The 21,308-nt window shown below is 36.0% G+C and overlaps 1 protein-coding gene across 3 annotated transcripts in view; it reads right to left on the bottom strand.

The window, feature by feature from the left end:
- SPIRE1 (spire type actin nucleation factor 1) overlaps window positions 1–21,308 on the bottom strand; it is a 183,901-nt gene that overhangs the window by 44,790 nt on the left and 117,803 nt on the right. For all 3 annotated transcript variants that reach the window (XM_077778079.1, XM_077778080.1, XM_077778077.1), the window contains one exon: window positions 19,424–19,588. In XM_077778079.1, coding sequence (XP_077634205.1) covers window positions 19,424–19,588 — 165 coding nt within the window. The remainder of the gene's footprint in view (window positions 1–19,423; window positions 19,589–21,308) is intronic.

The following is a 21,308-nucleotide window of genomic DNA, read 5'->3' as shown; positions in this document are numbered from 1 at the left end:
CAAGTATTTTTTTGGTAAGACTGCAAGATTTCAGGCATAGACAGTTTTCTTGTGTACTTACCAACCTTATAAAAACTATTTTAATTGCTCACAAGTCATTAATCAGTTGGTTTTTCCTCAGTGCAGCTCTGCATTATGAGCTGTGATTTTTTTTTGTCAATGTTGCTATTGTGTCCACCGAGACATAATGTTAAATATATTTTATAAAAAAGGACCTGAACTGCCACTCCCAAGCACAGTTGGACCCCCAAATGCAACCCCTCTACCTGAGCTCCGGGCGTGTGACAAGTCTGTTGTGGTCCCCACAACATCCACTCCCTCCTTCCCTGGGCCACACCTCCCAACCCAGAATGAGGCCAGGATGGCCCATGGTAAGATTTCGGAGTAAAAGCTGCTGGAACCAAGCCAAACTTGAGACTGCTAGTACTTGGTTAAAGGAGGGCATGTCCCCTAGTGGCAGAGCTAGAGGCCTAGTGTGGCACAAACCTACAGATTTCATGTTACATAAGATATTTTTTTAATCCTTATTGTATAGAACAACCTAATGAGACTTTCTTGTTAACTTTCAACTCCACTCCTAAACAGGGTAATACATATCTTTCTAGTCATTTTTCATATGCTTTTAATGTTTACTTTCCACCATAACAGCAGGGCTTCAGGAATAGTTTAAATAAGACCAGGGTTGCAAATTCCATTCCCCAAAAAAGTGCACAGTTTCCTCACTAGTCAGAAACTGTATCTTGGATCCCAAATACAAAGTGCGCGTCAGTGCTCATGAGGTAGACGGCAGAACCTTATGGATGTGAGTCAGTGAAAATCCTTACCAGGAGGAGAAAAAGCAACTCCGTGCTAATACCATTCAGCAGCGGGCTCAGTGAAATTATACTCCTGTATATACAGAACACATACTGAAAGAAGCTCTCTGAGCTGTAATGATAAAGGATTCCTGGGTGAACAGAAATAGTAGAGCCACTAGTAAATAAGACACTTATACAACTTGATCTAATTTTTGAGCCACGATGCCTTAAACAAATAAATTCTAAATAAAAGATGTTGCATCTACATCTTCATTTTAAAAAATGAGTTATTTGAAGCTATTTGTTAGAATTAAAGCATTTTACTTAAACATTCTGAAAAAAGCCAACTGAAATGTTTTACACTTTTGTAACTTAATATTCTGGATAATATCCACTATGGCTAAGCCACCAATTCCCAACATCACCACAAATGTACTGAAAACAGTGGGTTACTGCAGTACGGTTATATAGTTTAAATATGAGGATTAAATATTTTTCAATTATTTTTATTAAAATTTTTTTAATGTTTATTTTTTGAGAGAGACAGAGCACAAGTGGGAGAGGGCAGAGAGAGGGAAACCCAGAATCTGAAGCAGCCTCCAGGCTCTGAGCTGTCAGCACAGAGCCCGACTCAGGGCTCAAACTCATGAACCGTGAGACCTGAAATCAAGAGTCGGATGCTTAACTGACTGAGCCACCCAGGTGCCCCTACACTTGAGGATTAAATTAAAAACATCTCAGCACAGTGCCTCATGTACAGACCATGTTTGAAAACTTTGTGTTTACTCTTTACAAAAATATTTCTTAAAGAAATTAGAAAGTGGCATTCTAAATAAAAATTTTTTAATACCCAGTTTTTGAAGATTAAATAGGAGTAGTTAAATTTCCACTCTCATTTACCAGGTACATTTATTTAAAATAAGAAACTATTCACAATTTTAATCTTTTATTTATTTTTAATGGTTATTTTTTATTTTATTTTTGAGAGAGAGACATAGCATGAGCAAGGGAGGGAGAGGGAGATACAGAATCTGAAGCAGGCTCCAGGCTCTGAGCTGTCAGCCCAAAGCCCGATGTGGGAGTTGAACTTGCAAACTCCAAGATTCTGACCTGAGCCAAAGTCAGACATTTAACCAACTGAGGCACCCAGGTGCCCCAAATTTTAGTCTTGGACTGAAAACTTGAAAGCTTCCCCACATGAACTTAGTCATGCTGGAACCTCTATCTGCCCAGTTCCTTGCACAGGGACTCAGTATTCACTTAAGAAATTTGCACAGATTTAGCCAGACAGAGCAAAACACGAAAAGGAAAACAACAATGGCTACCGTGAAGTAGAAACATCTATCCATTTCTCTTCACTTCCTACTCACAAGCTCCAAGTTCAAAAAATGTATCATTCATACCCAGATACATTAAATGGCAAAGAGAGGCATCATTGATAATTATCACAAAAGACACAAAACTACCTGTCATTACGAAGCTCACCCAGCCCTCAACAAACAAAAAGCTTAAATAACTTGGTCCTTGAAAGAATGTTTTTTCTATTTTTGTCTTAAGCAAAAGAGAACCACTAACAATGATACAAGACCCCAAGTAAAGATGTACAAAGCCAATCTAGAGTTTATGGATTAATATTGGGCCCCTAATCAAACTTCTTTTTCCCCTCAGCTTGGAGGTTGAACTGACAAATAAAAATTATACACATTTAAAGTATGGAGTGTGACCTACACTGTTGTGGGAATGTAAACTGGTACAGCCCCTCTGGAAAACAGTGTGGAGGTTCCTCAGGAAACTAACAATAGAACTCCCCTATGACCCAGCAATAGCACTGCTAGGAATTTACCCAAGGGATACAGAAATGCTGAGGCATAGGAGCACATGTACCCCAATGTTCATAGCAGCACTCTCCACAATAGCTAAAACATGGAAAGAGCCTAAGTGTCCATCCACAGATGAATGGATCAAGAAGATGTGGTTTATCTATACCATGGAATACTACATGGCAATGAGAAACAATGAAATCTGGCCATGTGTAGCAACATGGATGGACCTTGAGGGTGTTATGCTGAGCGAAATAAGTCAGGCAGAGAAGGACAAATATAATATGTTTGCACGTATAGGAGGATTAGGAGGAACTTGACGGAGGAACAAGGGGGAGAAGAAGGGCGGAAATGGTGGGGGAAAGGGAGAGAGGCAAACCATGAGAGACTCTTGAATGCTGACAAAAACTGAGGACTGATGGATGTGGGGGGGAGGAGGGATGGGCATGGAGAAGGACACTTGTGGGGATGAGCACTGAATGTTATGTGGAAACTAATTTGACAATAAACTATTTGTAAAAAAAAAAATAAAAAAAAATAAAAAATGAATGGAACACACACACACACACAAAATAAAGTATGGAGCGTGATTATCTGATATGTGTATATACATTGTGAAATGATGACCACAACCAAGCTAATTAACACATCCACCACTTCACAGTTACTGTTTTTTGTGTGTGATGAGAACACATAAGATGCGTGCTCTCAGCATATTTCAAGTACACAATACAATATTATTAATTATAGCCACCATGCTGAGTCCCAGAACTTACTCATCTGACTGAAACATGTTACCTCTGCCCAACATTTAACCAACATCTATCTCTCCAGTTCCCCCATCGCTGAGCCCACGCAATCTATTGTTCTACTCTCAGCTTCCGAGTTTGACTTTTTTAAACTTCACCATACAAGTAAGGTCATATATAGTATTTGTCTTTCTATGCCCAGGTTATTACACCTAGCATAATGTCCTTCAGGTTCATCCATGTTTTTGCAAATGGCAGGATTTCCTTCTGTCTTGTGACTGAATTACTGTTCCATTGTATATGTATACACTATCCATTTATGAATAATACTGCAATAAACATGGGAGTGCAGCTATCTCTTCGAGATCCTGATTTCATTTTCTTTGGAAATATATGCAGAAGTGGGACTGCTGGATGATGTGGTAGTTCTATTTTTAATTCTTTGAGCAACTGTCATACTTTTTTCCATATGGCTGTACCAATTTACATTCCACCACCAGTGCACAAAGTTCCCTTTTCTCCACATCCTCACCAGCACTTAGTATGTTTTGCTTTTTTAATAACAGCTATCCTAACAGGTATGAAGTGACATGTCATCATGGTTTCGACTTGCATTTCCTTCATTATTAGTGATTTTGAGTACCTTTTCATAAACCTGTTAGCAATTTGTAGATTTTTCTCAGAAAATATTTATTTGGTCCTTTGCCCCTTTAAAATTTTTATTTATATTATTGCTATTGGGTTGTATGAGCTTTTCGTATGTTTTGGATATTAGCCTCTTATCAGGTATCTTTGCCTAACTAAATTTCAAAAACATTTCCTTTTATTAAAAGAAAAACATTGTAAAAAATATTGGGGTGCCTGGGTGGCTCAGTCAGTTAAGCATCTGACTTCAGCTCAGGTCATGATCTCGCTATTTGTGGGTTTGAGTTCCACACTGGGCTCTGTGCTGACACCTCAGAACCTGGAGCCTGCTTCAGATTCTGTGTCTTCTTCCCTCTCTGCCACTCCCTTGCTTGTGCTCTCTCTCTCTCTCTCAAAAAACGAACATTAAAACTTAAAAAAAAAAAAAAAAAAGAAAGAAAGAAAGAGAAAAACAAGTAACTTCAACACTGATGCCAATTTCTCCTATATATAAAGAGCAGTTAGAAATCAGTAAGAAAGACTAGCATGACCTAGCTGGTTCAGTCAGTTAGGTGTCCGACTCTTGATTTCAGTTCAAGTCATGATCTCATCGTTTGTGGGGTTCAGCCCCATATTGGGCTCTGTGCTGACAGCATGTGGAGCCTGCCTGGGATTCTCTATCTCCCTCTCTCTCTGCCCTTCCCCCCACCACTCACATTGGCATTCCCTCTTTATCTCTCAAAACACAGTAAATAAACTTAAAAAAAGATAGTAAATAACACAAAAAATTGTTTTTGTTGTTACACACTACAGCCTCCTCTTTAGCGATGTTTTGAAAATGCAAAATATTCTTATAAAGCAATCATATTTGTGCATCAATATTTATTCAAAGTAGAAACCCTGTTTATGTTATTTGGTGTTTAATAGTTACATAACATTACTAGAGTTTCATAAAACACATGGCCTGCCACATACTCCCTCCACCTCTAACACACATACTTGAAAGAAAGAGTTAAGATAGTTCTCTTCAGAAGCATGAGAAGCTACAATTTATCATCAGGATTTCAGATATATCTCCAAATTTCTAATCCCAAGAAAGTTTACAAGGGTTTTAGATAAGTTGACAGTATTTACCAAATGCCTTAAAGATGTGTATTCACTGATCCAATAATTCCATGGCTATAATTTATACTAAGGAAATACAGCTTTTTATATAATATTTAAAAATGGTAAATCTATATATCACCTCGTATTTGTCAGAATGGCTATTATCAAAAAGATAAGACATAACTGTTGGCAAGAATGTGGAGAAAAGGGAATACTTGTGCACTCTTGGAGGGAATGTAAATTGGTGCAGCCACTATGGAAAACAGTGTGGACGTTCCTCAAAAAAATTAAAAGCAGAAATATCATAGGACCCAGAAATTCCATTTCTGGGTATTTATGTGAAGGAAATGGAAACACTAACTTGAAAAGGTATCTATACTCCATGTTTACTACAGTATTGTTTATAATACCAACACATGGAAACAACCTAACTGTCCATTGATGGATGAATGGATAAAGAAAATGTGGGGGCACTTGAGTGGTTCAGTCAGTTAAGCGTCTGACTTCGGCTTAGGTCATGATCTTACAGTTGTGGGTTCGAGATCTGCATTGGGCTCTGTGCTGACAGCCTGGAGCCTGGAGCCTGCTTTGGATTCTGTGTCTTCCTCACTCTCTGCCTCTCCCCCACTTGTACTCTCTCTCTCTCTCTCAAAAATAAACATTAAAAATTTTAAGAAAATGTGGCATAATATTCAGCCATTAAAAAGAAGGAAATTTTGCCATGTGTGACATAAGACCTTGAGGGAATTTTGTTAAGTGAATTAAGGGAAAGATAAACACTGCATGATCTCACTGATATGTGGAATTTAAAAAAAAAAAAAGGCAAAAAACCCCACAAAACCCCAAAGTCATGGATACAGAACAGATTGGCAGTAGCCAGAGGTAGAGGATGGAGGGTGGGTAAAAGAGATTAAGGTGGTCAAAAGGTACAAACTTCTAGTTACAAAATAATTAAGTCCTGGGGATATAGTGTACAGAATGATGATGATGATAGTTAATAATACTGTGTTGTATATTTCAAAGTTGCTAAGCAAGTAGATCTGAAAAGTTCTCATTACAAGAAAAAAAATTTATAACTATGTATGTGACATATTTTTAACTTATTGTGGTGATCATTTTGCAGTATATACAGATATCAAATCATTATGTTGTACATCTGAAACTAATATATGTATATGTTTACTACATCTCAGTAAAAAAATGGTAAATCTCAACATAAGAAATTAATTAAAAATAAACCCACTCAATAGGTTACTTTGGAGCCATTAGAGATAATGTTGAATATAACAAAACTGTGAAACTGGATGAGAAAGCTTTTTATATGCTGATAGCACTATGATTATCAGGAATAAAAACTGATTAAAAAAAGATATAGAACAGTGTCTATAATACGGTTACACTGTGAACATATTTGCATAGATAGGGAGATACATATAAACATCACCGGGAATATGTTTAAAAATCTGATAAACACTGGCTGCCTCTAAAGAAGGTAACTGGGTGTCTGGAGAAGGAACACTTTTCAATGTACATTCTCTATAATTTCTTTTGAATTTAGAACCATGAAAATGTATTACATATTCGTAACTAAATCACTGAAAAATTTTTAAGGATACAAGAATTGTATTTTGTGATACAAAGGCTACAAGATATTAAGCAGAATACCTTGTAGAGTTCCAATGCAATATATACTTTAACCTCATTTTGTATTTATAAATTATATACCCCACAGAAAACTCTTGGAAGCAAATTACTACAAAATGGTAGAGATGAACTTGGAGTGGATGAATTACTTAATGTTTTTCTATCATCCATATTTTCTAATTCTTCTATAATAAGAATGTCTATCTTTAAAATAAAATTAAAAAGTTAAAAAGAAACTTATAATAAAGCAATATCAAAATAAATAAATAAATAAAAGCAATATCAGTGACAATAGCAGAGTAGGGAATCCCGGTACTCTGTCCTCCACAAAAACAACCAACAAGGCAGCAAAAACTGCCAAAATTTACAAAATTAGTTTAAAAAGGCATTAGACAACCCAGAACAGGGTGCAAAAATAATAAGCTCTCCGAAGGCAAGGATAATCTGATTTTGAGTTGCCACATTACAGGTATTCAAAATCCAGGTTTCAATAAAAAAATTATGAGGCATGAAAAGGAATAAAAAAATACGGCTTGTTCATAGAAAAAAAAAAAGGAAATTTAGAGAAACTTCCCTGAGGAAGCACAGAACTGAACGTATTCAACATTTCCCCCCCAATATTAGAGAGAAATTGTGAGCTGGGTTGAGGAGCAGAGGGAGAGAGAAAAAGAATCTTGAGTGGGTTCCATGCTCAGTGCAGAACCTGACATGGGGCTCAATCCCACAACCCTGGGATCATGACCTGAGCTGAAACCAAGAGTAGGATCCTCAACCAACTGAACCACCCAGGCACCCTGCGACAAAGACTTTAAATTATTTAAATATGTTTAAATAGTAAAAGTAAACTATAGACAAAGAACTAAAGGAAATTAGGAGAACAATGTCTCGTCTAATAGAGAATATCAGTGCAGAAACAAATTACAGAAATAAACCAAACAAATTCTGGAGCTGAAAATAAATGAAATAAAATCCACTAGAGGGATTCCACAGCAGGTTTAAGCAGAAAACAGAATGAGGCAGCAAACGTGAATGCCTGAACACAGATCAACTGAGATTATTCGGTCTGGGGGGCAGGAAAAAAAAACAAAAACAAATTAATAGAGCCTGAGAGACCTACAGGATACCAGCAGTAGTACAAACACACACAAGTTCCAGACAGACAGAAAAGGACAAATAAAATATGGGAAGAATTAATGGTTGAAAACTGTTGAAATTTGATAAACATGTGAATCTATTCATTCAAGAAGATGAATAAACTCCAAGCAAAATAAACTCAAAGAGAGTCACAAAAGGACATACTAGAGTCTGCCTGTTGAAAGAGAAAGACAAAATCTTGAAAACAGTAAGAAGGTAGTGATGGTCATAGAAAAGGGATCTTCAATAAGATGAACAGGTGATTTCGCATCAGAAACCACAAAGCCAAAAGGTAGTGAACATGGGAAAAAAATTACTGTCAACCAAGAAATCTGTACCCAGCAAAACTATGCTTCAAATATGAAGGTAAACAAGCACTCACGAGTCCACCACTAGTAGTCCTGCCCTACAAGAAACGTTAAAAGGAGTTGTTCAGGTTTAAATAAAAGGTCACAGGAATCTGAAGCCATATAAATACCTAAAAAAAGAAAAGTAAAATTCGCTACATAATTAAATACAAAATTCAGTGTAACTGAATTTTTGGCTGGTAACTATTCTTTTTTTCCCCTAATACAATTTAAAAGACAAATATAAAACAATCACAAATCTATGTTGACATAAAATGTATAAATTAGACATAATTTATGGCAGTAATAACATAAGGGGGGAATGAATTATAAAGGAGAAGAGTTTTTATACATTATTAAAACTAAGCTGGTGTTACCTCAAACTTGACTGTTATAAAGATATCAATTATAATCTCTAGGGTACTACCAAGAAAAAAAGTTTAAAAACAGAAAAAAATGAGAAGAGAATCAAAATAGTATATAGGAAAAAGTAATAACAAAAGAAGGTGGCAATGAAAAAATTTTATAGGACAAATGAGATTTAAAACAAAGAAAAAAACACCAAAAGACAGAAATAATTTCTTCCTTAATAGTAATTATCTACAATATAAAAGGAATCAACTCTCCAACTGAAGAAATTGACAGAGTGGACAAAGAAAACATGATCCAATTCTGTGCTGCCTACAAGACTCAAATAAGATCCAAATACATGAATAAATTGAAAGTGAAAGCATGAAAAAAGATAATCTATGCCAACAGTAATCAAAGGAGCGCTGGGGCAGCTTTATTAATACCAGACAAAATAGACTTTTAGACAAAAACTGTCACAGAAGATAAAGACATCACATGTTGATAAAAGAGCCAATAAATCAAGAAAATGTATTATAAATATAAACACACCTAAATATATGAATTAAAAATAGAAATAGTTCTATAATAATAGTTGGAAACTTCAATAATGGGTAGAACTAGAGAGGCCAGTAAGGAAAGAGAGAACCTGAACAACACTATACTCCAACTAAACAAACCAACTAATACAGAACATTCTACTCAACAGTCTGTGTTTTCTTAAGTGCACAAAGAACATTCTCCACGTTAGAACTCAAAACAAGTCGCAATACAGTTAAAAAGACTGAAATCATAAAAGCATCTTTTCTAATCACAAAGAAATGAAAGGAACCACTGGCAGAAGGAAAGCTGAAAACATTCACAAATATGTGAAATTTAAAAAACACACTGCTAACAACCAGGAGAAATTATGAGTCAAAGAAGAAATTATGAGTGGAATAAAATATTTTGAAATTCATGGAAATAAAAATACAATATACAAAAATTTATGAAATGCCATAAGAACAGTGCTCAGAGGGAAATTCATAGCTGTGAAGACCTACCTTATAAAAGAAGGAAGAAGAAAGGATTCAAATCAATAACCTGAGTTTACATCTTAAGGGTCTAAGGTATGAACAAACTTGCATAAGGAAAGAAATGGTAAAGATTAGAGAAGAAATAAATCAAGAAAGAAAAACAGATACAATTAACAAAGCCAAAAGTTATTTCATTGAAAAGATAAACAGAATTAATCAACAGACTGACCAATTAAAAAAAGAGAGAGGATTCAAAATAAGAATATCAGAAATGAAATCAAAGTAGGGACATTACCACAGACTTTACAGAAATACAAAGCATTATAAAAGAATAGTATGATAATTGTACATTAATAAATAAGATAATCTAGATGAGATGAACAAATGCCTAGAAAGACAGAAGCTAACAAAACTGATTAAAAAGGAAGGAAGAATATGAGGGAGGGAGGAAGAGAGAAAGAAAGAAAATCTGAACAGACTTATAATAGGTAAAAAGGTTGAGTCAGTAATCAAAAATCTCCCAACAAAGAAGAGCCCACAACGAGAAGACTTCACTGGTGAAGTCTACTCAAACATTTAAAAAAGAATTAACCTCAATCTTTCTCAAATTGTTCCAAAAATTAGAAAAGGAGGTATCACTTCCTTACTTATTCTGAGGCCAACACTACCCTGATACCAAGCCAGACATGGGCATCACAAGAATCCTGTGGATTAAATCCCTTCTGAATACGGATGCAAAATTCCTAACCAAATAGTAAGCTGACTCTAGCAGCATATTAAAAGTATTGTACATTATGACCAACTGAGATTTGTCCCATAAATGTAAGGATAGTTCAACATATAAAAATACACCATGTAATACACCACCCACATTAATGGAAAGATGCAAAAGAACCCACAGGAGTGTGTTAATTAATGCAGAACAATGATTTGGCGAAATACCAACACATGATAAAAATACTCAACAAACTTGGAATAGAAGGATGAATAGAAGGATGATTTTCATAGCATGATAAAAGTCATTTGTGAAGGGATGCCTGGGTGGCTCAGTCGGTTGAGTGTCTGACTTCAGCTCAGGTGATAATCTCACAGTTCGTGAATACGAGCCCCGCATCTGGCTCTGTGCTGACAGCTCAGAGCCTGGAGCCTGCTTCAGATTCTGTGTCTCCCTCTATATCTGCTCCTTCCCGACTCATGCTCTATCTCTCAAAATAAGTAAGCGTTAAAAAATCTTTTTAAATAAATATTTAAAAAATTAGAAGAAAAGTCATTTGTGAAAATCCATAGCTGATATCATACTCAATGATGAAAAACTGAATGCTTTCTGCTTAACATCAGAAAGAAGATATGGATGCCTGCTTTGCTAATTCCATTCAACACTGAAGTTTCTAGCCAGCATAATTAAAAGGCATCCAGATGGGTAAGGAAGAAGTAACTCTCTTCACAGATGACATGATCATATATATAAAATAAAATATCCTAAAGAATCCATCGAGGAAACTATTAGTGCTAATAAATTTGGCAAAATGGTAGAATATAAGAGAAAAACATAAAAATCAGTTGTATGTGTACCTATATGCATGTATAATATGTATATGTATGTATACAATATATACATTAGCAATGAATGATCCAGAAGAAATTAACAGAACAATCCCATTCAAAGTAACACTGAAAAGAATAAAATATTTAGGAACAAACGTAACCACTGAGGTATAAGGCTTGTATCCTGAAAACCATAGAACACTGCTGAAAGAAATAAAAGAAGACCTAAATAAATAGAAAGACGTTCCATGTTTATGGATTGGAAGTCTTAATATTGTTAAGATGACAATATAACCAAAAGTGATCTAGGGATTCAATACAGTCTCTATTATATTTTCAATGTATGATTTGGAAAAATAGAAAAGCCTATTCTAAAATTCACATGGAATCTCAAGGAACTCTGAATAACCAAAACAATCTTGAAAAAGAAAAACAAAGTTGGAGGACTCACTTTTAGATTTCAAAGCTTATCACAAAGCTATAATAATTAACTGTATGTATTATAATCATCCCACAGTGTGGGATAAACATAAGACAGTCATAATACATCAATGAAACAAAAATCAGAGTTCAGAAATAAATTCACACATTCAACTGATTTATGACAATAGTCCCAAGACCATTAAATAGGGGTAAGAAAAGTCTCTTCAACAAATGATGCTAAGACAAATGGGTATCAAAATGCAAAAGAATGATGTTCGAACTTTACCTCATACATATACAAAAATTAAAATTGATCCAAGACCTACATATAAGAGCTAAAAGTATAAAAGTCCTGGAAGAAAACAGGGATGAATCTTTATCGTCTTAAATTTGGCAATATATTTTTAGAAATGACACCAAAATCCTGAGCAATACGAGGGAAAGAATAGATAAATTGGATTTTGGCAAAATTAAAACCTTTTCTGCTTCAAGGCACACTGTTAAGAGAGTGAAAAGACAACCTACAGAATGGGAGAAAATATTTGCAAATCATGTCTGTCAAGAGTCTAGTATCCAGAGTATATAAAGAATTTTTATCATTCAACAACAAAAATACAAACAACACAATTAAAAATTAGGCAGAGGATATGAATTGACTCTCCTCCAAAGAAGATATACAAAAAGCCCACAAGCACATGAAAACTTAAAACATCATTAGTCATTAGGGAAAAGCAAATCAAAATCACAGTGAGATTCACCTCATACTTACTATGGTAGGCATTAATAATTAAAAACAAAAATGGACAATAACAAATGTTGGCAAGAATGTGGAGAAACTGAAACTCTCATACACAGCTGGTGGGTACATAAAATGGAGCAAGTGGCACAGAAAGTAGTTTCTGGTACAGAAAGTAGTTCCACAGTAAGTTAAACTTAGAATTACCATGATCCAGCCATTTCATATATTAGGCATATATCCAAAAGGACTGAAAACAAATATTCAAACAAAAACTTGTACATGATTGCTCATAGCAGCACTATTCACAATAGTGAAAAGGTGGAAAGAACCCGAATGTCCATCACGTGATGAATGGATAAACAAAATATGGTATATGCACACAACAGAATGCTATTCCATCATAAAAAGAATAAAGTACTCTTACATGCTACAATGTGGATGAACCTAGAAAACATTATTCTAAATAAAAAAAGCCAGACACAAAAGGTCACATATTGTATGGTTCCATTTATATGAAATCTCCAGAACAGGTAAATCCATTGAGATAGAAAGTAGAAAAGTAGGGCAGGGGAGAATCAGGAGTGACTGCTTCAGGGGCACAGGGTTTCCTTTGAGGTGATGATTTTGGATGAGACAGAGGTGGAGGATGAACAAAACTGTGGATGTACTAAATGCCACTGAGCTATATATACACTTTAAATACCTTAAATGAATGAATGGGTAAGTGAAAGAAGAAAAAAAGACAGACTCTTTAAAAGTCTTTCATTTACCACAAAAGAATAATACCTTCCAGACCTGGATGCATAGCTCTCTGTCATTATGTCTATCACATCCCATTATTTCCCAAATAAATGATCTTGAGCCTTACCTAATGTTATATGTCTTACAACATATTATAACCCAGCTGAGATCTGTGAAATCAGCATCTACAAGAGGAATCTATCCCATATAACATTGGGATACAATGTTAATAGAAATGTTAATAATTTATTAAGCAGTAGCAACATTTATTTTAATCAATAATATGAATTTCTAAATAATTCCTTCAGGATAAAGAGATTTTGAAAATCACCTGATTAATGTTGAGTGCTCCCACTCAGAGAGAATACAGTTCAAATTAGTAGATATTTTTGAAAAAGACAGCACTACCCAATATTAGCAACAAAAATTATCTTGCATTGTTTGTAAAAGTGTAAACTGGTATAGTGCTTCTCGCAAAAAGTTTGGCAAAATATATTAAAATTTAAAATGTGCACAATCCTTGATCTATCCCACCTCACCAACAGAAATTTAAACAAAGGAGATAATTAGATGAGATGTTTGAGGATATTCATCATAATACTGATTAAAACAATGAAAATGGAAGCAATCTAAATGTCTATGAATAGAGGTTTGGGGTAAATAATTCACAGTGCACATATACAAGAAAATACTGTGAAGTCACTTAAAAAAGAGAGACTATCCACATTCATTCCTCACAGGAATTACAGAGTGAAAAGGGCTAAAAAATAGTACATGATTCTCTTTGTATAAATAATTATCCATCCATCCATCCAGGAATATAGTGGAGTTTGGAAGGAGAGGTTTTTCAAGATGCTGAATGGTATAGGTGGAAGATTTTCAGGAAATTTTTGCTTTTATTCATGTCTTCTAAAAATTTTTTCTACAATGACCATGTAAACAGAAAAAACAAATGTGTTTTGTGGAAAATGTATGTGAAAGCATGGTATACTGCAGCTGGGTATAATTATAATCTGTTAAATACTGAAGACCTGACTGAAGCATACACATTTACTGATGGCCTTTTAACCCTCTACAGCATACCCTAACCGTTCCAACCATTTGATCTCACAGAATGCTCCTTGTTAGTGCCCATAAATTGGAGATCTATCCTCATGAGGCAGTGATGTCCCTGAGATGCTTTCTGTAGTGTATTTTATGGCATTTGATTTGTCTGCCATGCTATGAGCTGTGCTGTGTTTCCACAGCAGTGCAAGTGCTCGGCTGTGATGAGTCAGACTCCTGCAGGTGCAGCTGGCTGTGAGGAAGCAGAGCCAGCAGTCACGCATAACCTTCCAGGGAGAATGTGCACAGCATTGCTAGATATGGGCAGAGGTACCTTCCTCAGTTTCTAGAGCATTAGCGAAGAGCCCAGGCTTCTCTTCAGGAACAACACAGCTGCTTTTTGCTCATCACCTAGACCCGAACATATTTTCCAGTGTCCTATCACGTCTACTTGTGTGATTCCATGACCGTTTGAAAACTTCGCTGTCCCGTGAGGGTAACATTAGTGTTTATCTGGTCAAATATTCACTCTTCCAATTCCAAGCCCAGAATAACTTTTCCTTGGAGCCTCCTTTAACATGTTCAGAAAGAGCTGGCTCTTCTGTAACGTACCACCAATCTTTCACTTATTCTATATTGGTCTCCTAACTATACTGTGAGAATGGAACCATACATTCATCTTTAAATCACCAGTATGTGGCATAAAACCCCAAATAAAACTTAAATTTTAAATAAAATTAAAGTAAATCTTTGTACAATGTATGGAAATACACCCGTTCTAGAAAACTGGCCATTTTTTATAGAACTAAGTATGTCCTTACAATATGACCCAGCAGTTACACCATGGACATTTATCCCAGAAAAATGGAAATTTATGCCTATATAAAAACCTGTACACAACTGATGATAGCAGCTTTATTCTGAATATCTCCAAATCAGACACAACCCATATGCCCCTTTAACAGGTGAATGGTTAAGCAAACTATGTTATATTCATATGATGGGATACTACTCAGAAAAAAAAAAAAAAAAAAAAAAAAAAAAAAAAAAAAAAGAGTGAATGATTGATAGGCACAACTTGGATAGGTCTCAAGGAATGAGTGCTGAGTAACAAAAGCCAACCTCAAAAGGTTGTATTCTGTACTATTCCATTTAGATAATGTAACTGAAGCAACAAACTTAAGGAGCTGGGTAACAGAGAAGTGGTTAGGGATGGGAGAGAGAGGAGGAGGGATGGATGCAGCTGTAAAGAGACTGCACACAGGAGTCCTGTGGTGATGGAGCAGTTCTGTATCTGCTGATGGTAGTTACACAAATATACAAATGTGATAAAATTTCATAGAAACACACTCTTGCACACACGTGTGCACGCTTACAGGACTTTAAGGTTACGATTTGACAGTGGAAGGACACAAAAAGTTGACAAGAAATAGGCTGGGCCTCAGAAGGGTTAATCCAGGAGCAGTATCAAGTACTGGAGGTTGGAGGGGACTGGAACAGAGGCAGGAAGGTGACGTAAAAGATACTACAGAAAGAATTAAGAACACCTAACAATTAACTGGATGTAAGAAGAGAAAAGGAGAGGAAAAAAAAGGTGTGTGTAAACTTACAGAAAAAGGTGTTAACAGTGGTCACCGCTGCATTTTATGACTGCAGAGACTTCTACTTTGTAATTTTTTTGTATTTGCATTGATGAAGTTTTAAAAATTGTGATAATTACTTTTATATTCAGGAAAAGTCTATTTTCCTAAAAAGTGTGAAGTAGACAATTTTATTTATTGTAAAGCATTTGATTGACTAAAGGTCATTTTTAAAAGACAGCAACAAAGAAAAGATCTCAAACTGATAACGAAAGATGTTAGCCCAGGAGAGCTGAAGAATGATGATCTTACATGAACACAAAAAGAAGAGCAAATGTGGGGACACAGAATATTGAGACCAGTCTTGGAAATACTTAGTTTAGGAAACCCTGGAAGAGGCGCCTGAGTAAGTGTGAAATAGATAAAGCACTCAAGGCAGCAGAGACTGTATAAGACAGTTGGAACTGCAATCACATAGACACTGAAGTATAGGTGATGACCAAAATTTTACGTTTTAAGGGAGAAAATGTAGACCATGAAAGAACTCTGGAGGAGCCAAATCTTGAGGAATGTCTGTGTTTAGGGCATGATAGAAGGCAAAGAAGAGTGTGCAGATTGTCCCCAAGACAAGGGTAGGAGTAGGGGGGGAGGGGAGGCCCCACACACATGGAAGGAATCAAAGCAGACTCCTCCTGATTCCCCCCCCCACCTTCTTTTAGACCCTGCAACCTGCCAAACCCCACCCCTAGCTTCTAATGCTCTACTTTCCCCTTCCCTACAACCTACAGCCTTTCCCAAGCATTATTACCAAACAAAACTTTCTTTAGCCCCATGTGCCCTCCAAATGCTAGCTACCCTTTGATCTCTTTTTAAAAACTTCTTTAAAAAGGCACACTCAGACGGTTTCCTCTTCCTCACTTCCACCCTACAATCTTTACTTAATAAAAGATACAAATCATGTCCATGTTGCTAAATTTGTTAAATATTTCTTAATGCTTAAATGTCTGACCTGCCAGCGGCATTCTGCCTCCTGAAATGCTACCTCCCTTTGCAGCTGTGACCCCATTTTTCCTGACCATGTTTCTTCTCCAGCTACATCTGTTCAATCTGTTGACCACCTTCCTCTGCTATCTCTAAAGCGCTAAGGCTTCCCGGGATCTGTTCCAAAGCTGATCTCTCCTCTTACCTCTGCCCTGTCCCTGAGAACTCTAGTATGTGAGCTGTTCCCCACCCTCCTTGCCAACTCCGGCCCTCACGATTTCCTACCTTCCATTCTGTACTCCAATTATGGGGAATTTTGGTAGTTTTCTTATGTCAAATCCCATCATTTCTTGGTCTTTGTACATTGTTTTTTGCCATATAGCCTGTTATATTGAGCTTACACAGTGTATTGTATTGCTTAATTACCAGTGGCTCCCACCATACTGTAAACTTCCTGAGAACAAGGACTATGTTACGTCCTTTTTCCAGAGTCTAGAATAGTGCCTGGAACATGAGAAGTACCTAATAAATATTTGTTAAATTAAAATGAAATTAAGAAATATACAACTGACATATATTTTTAAATGTTTAAATGTACTTGTGACCAATGAAATACAGATTTAAAATTTTTTTATGTTCATTAATTTATGAGAGAGAGAAGACAGAGTACGAGTGGGGAAGGGGCAGAGAGAGAGGCAAACACAGAATCTGAAGCAGGCTCCAGGTTCTGAGCTGTTGGGCTCAAGCTCACAAACCACGAGATCATGACCTGAGCTGAAGTCGGATGCTTAACTGATTGAGCCACCCAGGCGCCCTCAAAGAAATATGGATTTTAAAAATAAAAGAGTATTCTCCCCAGTCAAATTTGTCAACCCCAAAAGATACCAACTTTGGTCAAAGATATGAAGAAATGGGCAAAACTACTGTGTTGTAAATATTAATCATCACGATGTAACTAAAGGGCAATTTGGCTACACGTGTGTAGCATACAGCACAGGTTCTGACAGACTGGGGATGAAGACAGGCTTTGCCTTATAACTAACTAGTTGTCTGAACACGGGAAGTTACGAAGCACCTCTAAACTTCAGTTTCCTCATCTGTAAGAGAAATCAGGTTTATTAAGAAATAAGTCAATATAATATTTAGCTGCAATACTTAGCTGCAATATTGCAGCTTGTTAAAATTAACAAAGAGCTCAAACAGCTACCTAAATCTATTTTTTAAGTTTATCTATATATTATCTATCTATCTATCTATCTATCTATCTATCTATCTATCTATCTATCTATATCTATCTATCTATCTATCATCTATGTAATCTCTAGACCCAATGTGGGGCTTGAACCCAGAGATCAAGAGTCACATGCTCTTGTGTGTGCCTGGGTGGCTCAGTCAGTTGAGCATCCAACTCTTAACTTCCGTTCAGGTCACAATCTCGTGGGTTCGTGGGTTCAAGCGCCGTATTACTAGTGTGGAACCCGCTTGGGATTCTCTCTCTCCTCTCTTTGCCCTCCCTCTCTCTCTCAAAATAAATATCTTCCACATAAAATAACTCTGATTAAATTTTCTCAAAAAAGTGGATATAATTCATTAATTCATCTCCTATCTATAATTCATTAATTTATCCCACAACTATTTATTGGGCACAGTATTCAGCACCTGGCTGGGTGTCAGGCACATGGTCTTGTCACAGGGGATATAACAGTGAAAGAACTAAGTTCCTGTAATGGTAAGAGAGACAGACAGCAAATTTGAAAATACATGACACTGTGTGCTACTGACACATGTGAGTAGGGGGGCAAACACTTCTCTAATGAGGGGACATTTGAGCAGAGACCTAAAAGGTACTCCGGCAAGTTACACAGATGTGTGAGAAAAGAGAGTGCCAGGAAAAGGGGCAGCACAGGTTCTGCTGCAGGAACACATGACAACAGCAGAGACCAGCATGGCTAAGGAGGAAAAATCAACCAGGAAGGGAGGTAGGAGATGACGTCTGAAAGGTAACCTGCACCAGACTCCATAGAGCTTTGAAGCCAAGGTAAGGATGTGGAGTTTGTTATGAGTGTGATGGAGAACCACGGGAAGTTCTGAACAGGAAAAAGATATCATATTTTTACCTGAAGAGGCTTACGCTGGCTGTTTTTGGGAAAAATTGACTAAGAGGGGCAAGAGTGAAAATAGGAAGCCTACTTAGAGGTTGCTGTAATAGTGTGATTAAGAGATAGTGGCAGTCACATTCAGGACATATTTCAGAGGTAGTACTGTCAAGATTCCACTTCTAAGAACCTAACTCAAAGATTTCACTGTTGGTATTCAAAAACATTTATATATGCAAGGATATACAGCATAGGCTGCCACAACTTAATATAAGGTGGTTGGTTTAATAAACTGGTATAGCCATGAAGCTAGAAAAGAGGTAGTCATTTAGATGTGAGGATGTTGAACACACAATGATATGGAAAAATGTTATACTATATATGTTAAGTGAAAATAACTGGTTACAAAACAAAGTATTCAATATTAATCCATTTTGTTTAAAAATGTATAGAAAAAAGATAGATGGTTATAAGACAAGCATGTTAGCAAAACACCTCTCTGGGTTGTGAAATTACCCATTTGCAACTTTTCTTCTTTGATCTTACTGTATTTTTCAACTTTTCCGTAATATTGATGTATTACTTCTATGGAAAGAAATGATTTTTAAAATACTGAGAACATTTTTAACAAATAAGATTACTAAAGAATAACCATTTGAGTTTATTAATGGTATTCTTTGTTACTTACCATGACTTTTCGCAAAGTGTATCTTTTACAGCGAATGTCATCCATTAGCATCTCATATGGGGTGAGCTGATATTCAATGGGCAAGGGGTTGTACTGACGTTCTTGGACCTTCTTAAGTTTTACTCCATTCCGCAAATCCCTCATCACCTGTACCCAGAATCGGGCCTAAAAGAATCAAGGGTCGAGAGATACCAATGAATAAATTTACTAGTTTCCTTTCAGTAGCTATAGTCATATAGAAAAAATGAAGAGCTTGGCTTACAAAACATTGAGTAAACCAAACAAAACTCACTTTTAAAATCAGATTTTAGGATACTGAAAAGTGGGTAAAAAGCCAGTAGAGAATCACAAGCTCTAAGTTCTGAGGCACTGGGGTATAAACCCTAACTCACCCACTGTGGAAGGCTACATTAATGGCCTCAGTTCTTCATACCTCCTATGTCTGCACCCTGTTATGTGATTTTGCTCACTAATGAGTGTATTTCCCACACTCTAACATTGGTTTTGGCTTTATGATTTGTTTGGCCACTAGAATGAATAGTAGTGGATGTGATATGACCAAAGTCTGCAAAAGCAAATGCACAATGGGTGTGTCACTGGTGCTTCTACTGCCATGAGAACATTATGCCTGAATTGGCATGACTGTCCAGGAGGACGAAACACATGTAGAGTGGAGCTACCAAAAATGACCTGCACACTCATGAGCTACATAAATGTACTACTTTATGTGACTGTGATTCTGTAGTGGCTGGTTAGGCAGCATTACTGTGACCACAGACAAATGATGCAATCACCTATTAGCTATCTGACATCCAACAAGTTGTTTTACCTCTCTGAACCCTGGCTTCCTCATCAATAAAAGAAAATAGTACTTCATAACTTGCTGAGATGCTCAGAGCTGAGATACAGTACATGGAAAATGGTCAAAAATGATAATTTTTATGTTATCACTATCTTGTCACAAATTACTTAATATCTGTTTTCTTATCAACAAATAATGGTAAATTGTTTTGCTAACCCTCAAGAAAATGAGATATATATGAAGTACTTACAACAATATTAGACATACTAAATATGCATATTATTTTAAGTTAATCCTTTTATCTTCCTGTCTATAAACTAAGGTGTCAGTCTCTACCTCAGTGAAGTAAATCAATATGATATTTAATTGAAACACTGTGGTTTGTTAAAACTAAGTGGCTCAAATAATTATCAAAGCATATTTGTTAAAAACCATGTGATATATTTCATAAGAATTAACTGTATAAAATAATTGACTAAATCTCTCAAAAATGTAATTTATGATTTCAAAAAAATGTATGCCATTTCTTATTCCAAATAAGATTTGAGGTACTTAATACTATGGTATATCCATTAGAACACCTTCTAAAATATTTCTATTTTAAACAGATCCTTAGACTCTGCCATTAAAGATAATCTAATATAATATCCCTAAAATATTCAGGTTTCCCTTTTAAGAATGGTCTTCTTTCAATTTCTCTACTTCTCTTATATTCATTCCTTTAAGATCCAGTTCAAATATAATCTCATCTTTTAAAATGCAATCTCTTTTCTTGACCACCTGGGGCTTTAAGAATACCTGACATATGTGAAATTTTGAGTACTTAAAACAGATAATTGAGGGGATGATTACTCATATTAAAAGAGTTTGCTATAATTTATGAAAGGATTCAAACAGACTTTTTATATAGCCAGTTTTTTTTATTCTTGTTTCTTTATTCTTTTTTTTTTTCTTTTTTTTTTACAAATAGTTTATTGTCAGGTTGGTTTCCATATAACACCCTGTGCTCATTCCCACAAGTGCCCACCTCCATGCCCATCTCCCCCCTATCCCCCCACACCCATCAGTCCTTAGTTTGTTTTC

The sequence above is a fragment of the Crocuta crocuta genome, unplaced genomic scaffold (assembly GCF_008692635.1).
Source record: "Crocuta crocuta isolate KB4526 unplaced genomic scaffold, BGI_CrCroc_1.0 scaffold26, whole genome shotgun sequence".
In the NCBI taxonomy this organism is placed as follows: Eukaryota; Metazoa; Chordata; class Mammalia; order Carnivora; family Hyaenidae; genus Crocuta; species Crocuta crocuta.
Note: the sequence above shows the minus strand (reverse complement) of the source record. Positions and strands in the feature narration are given on the sequence as shown.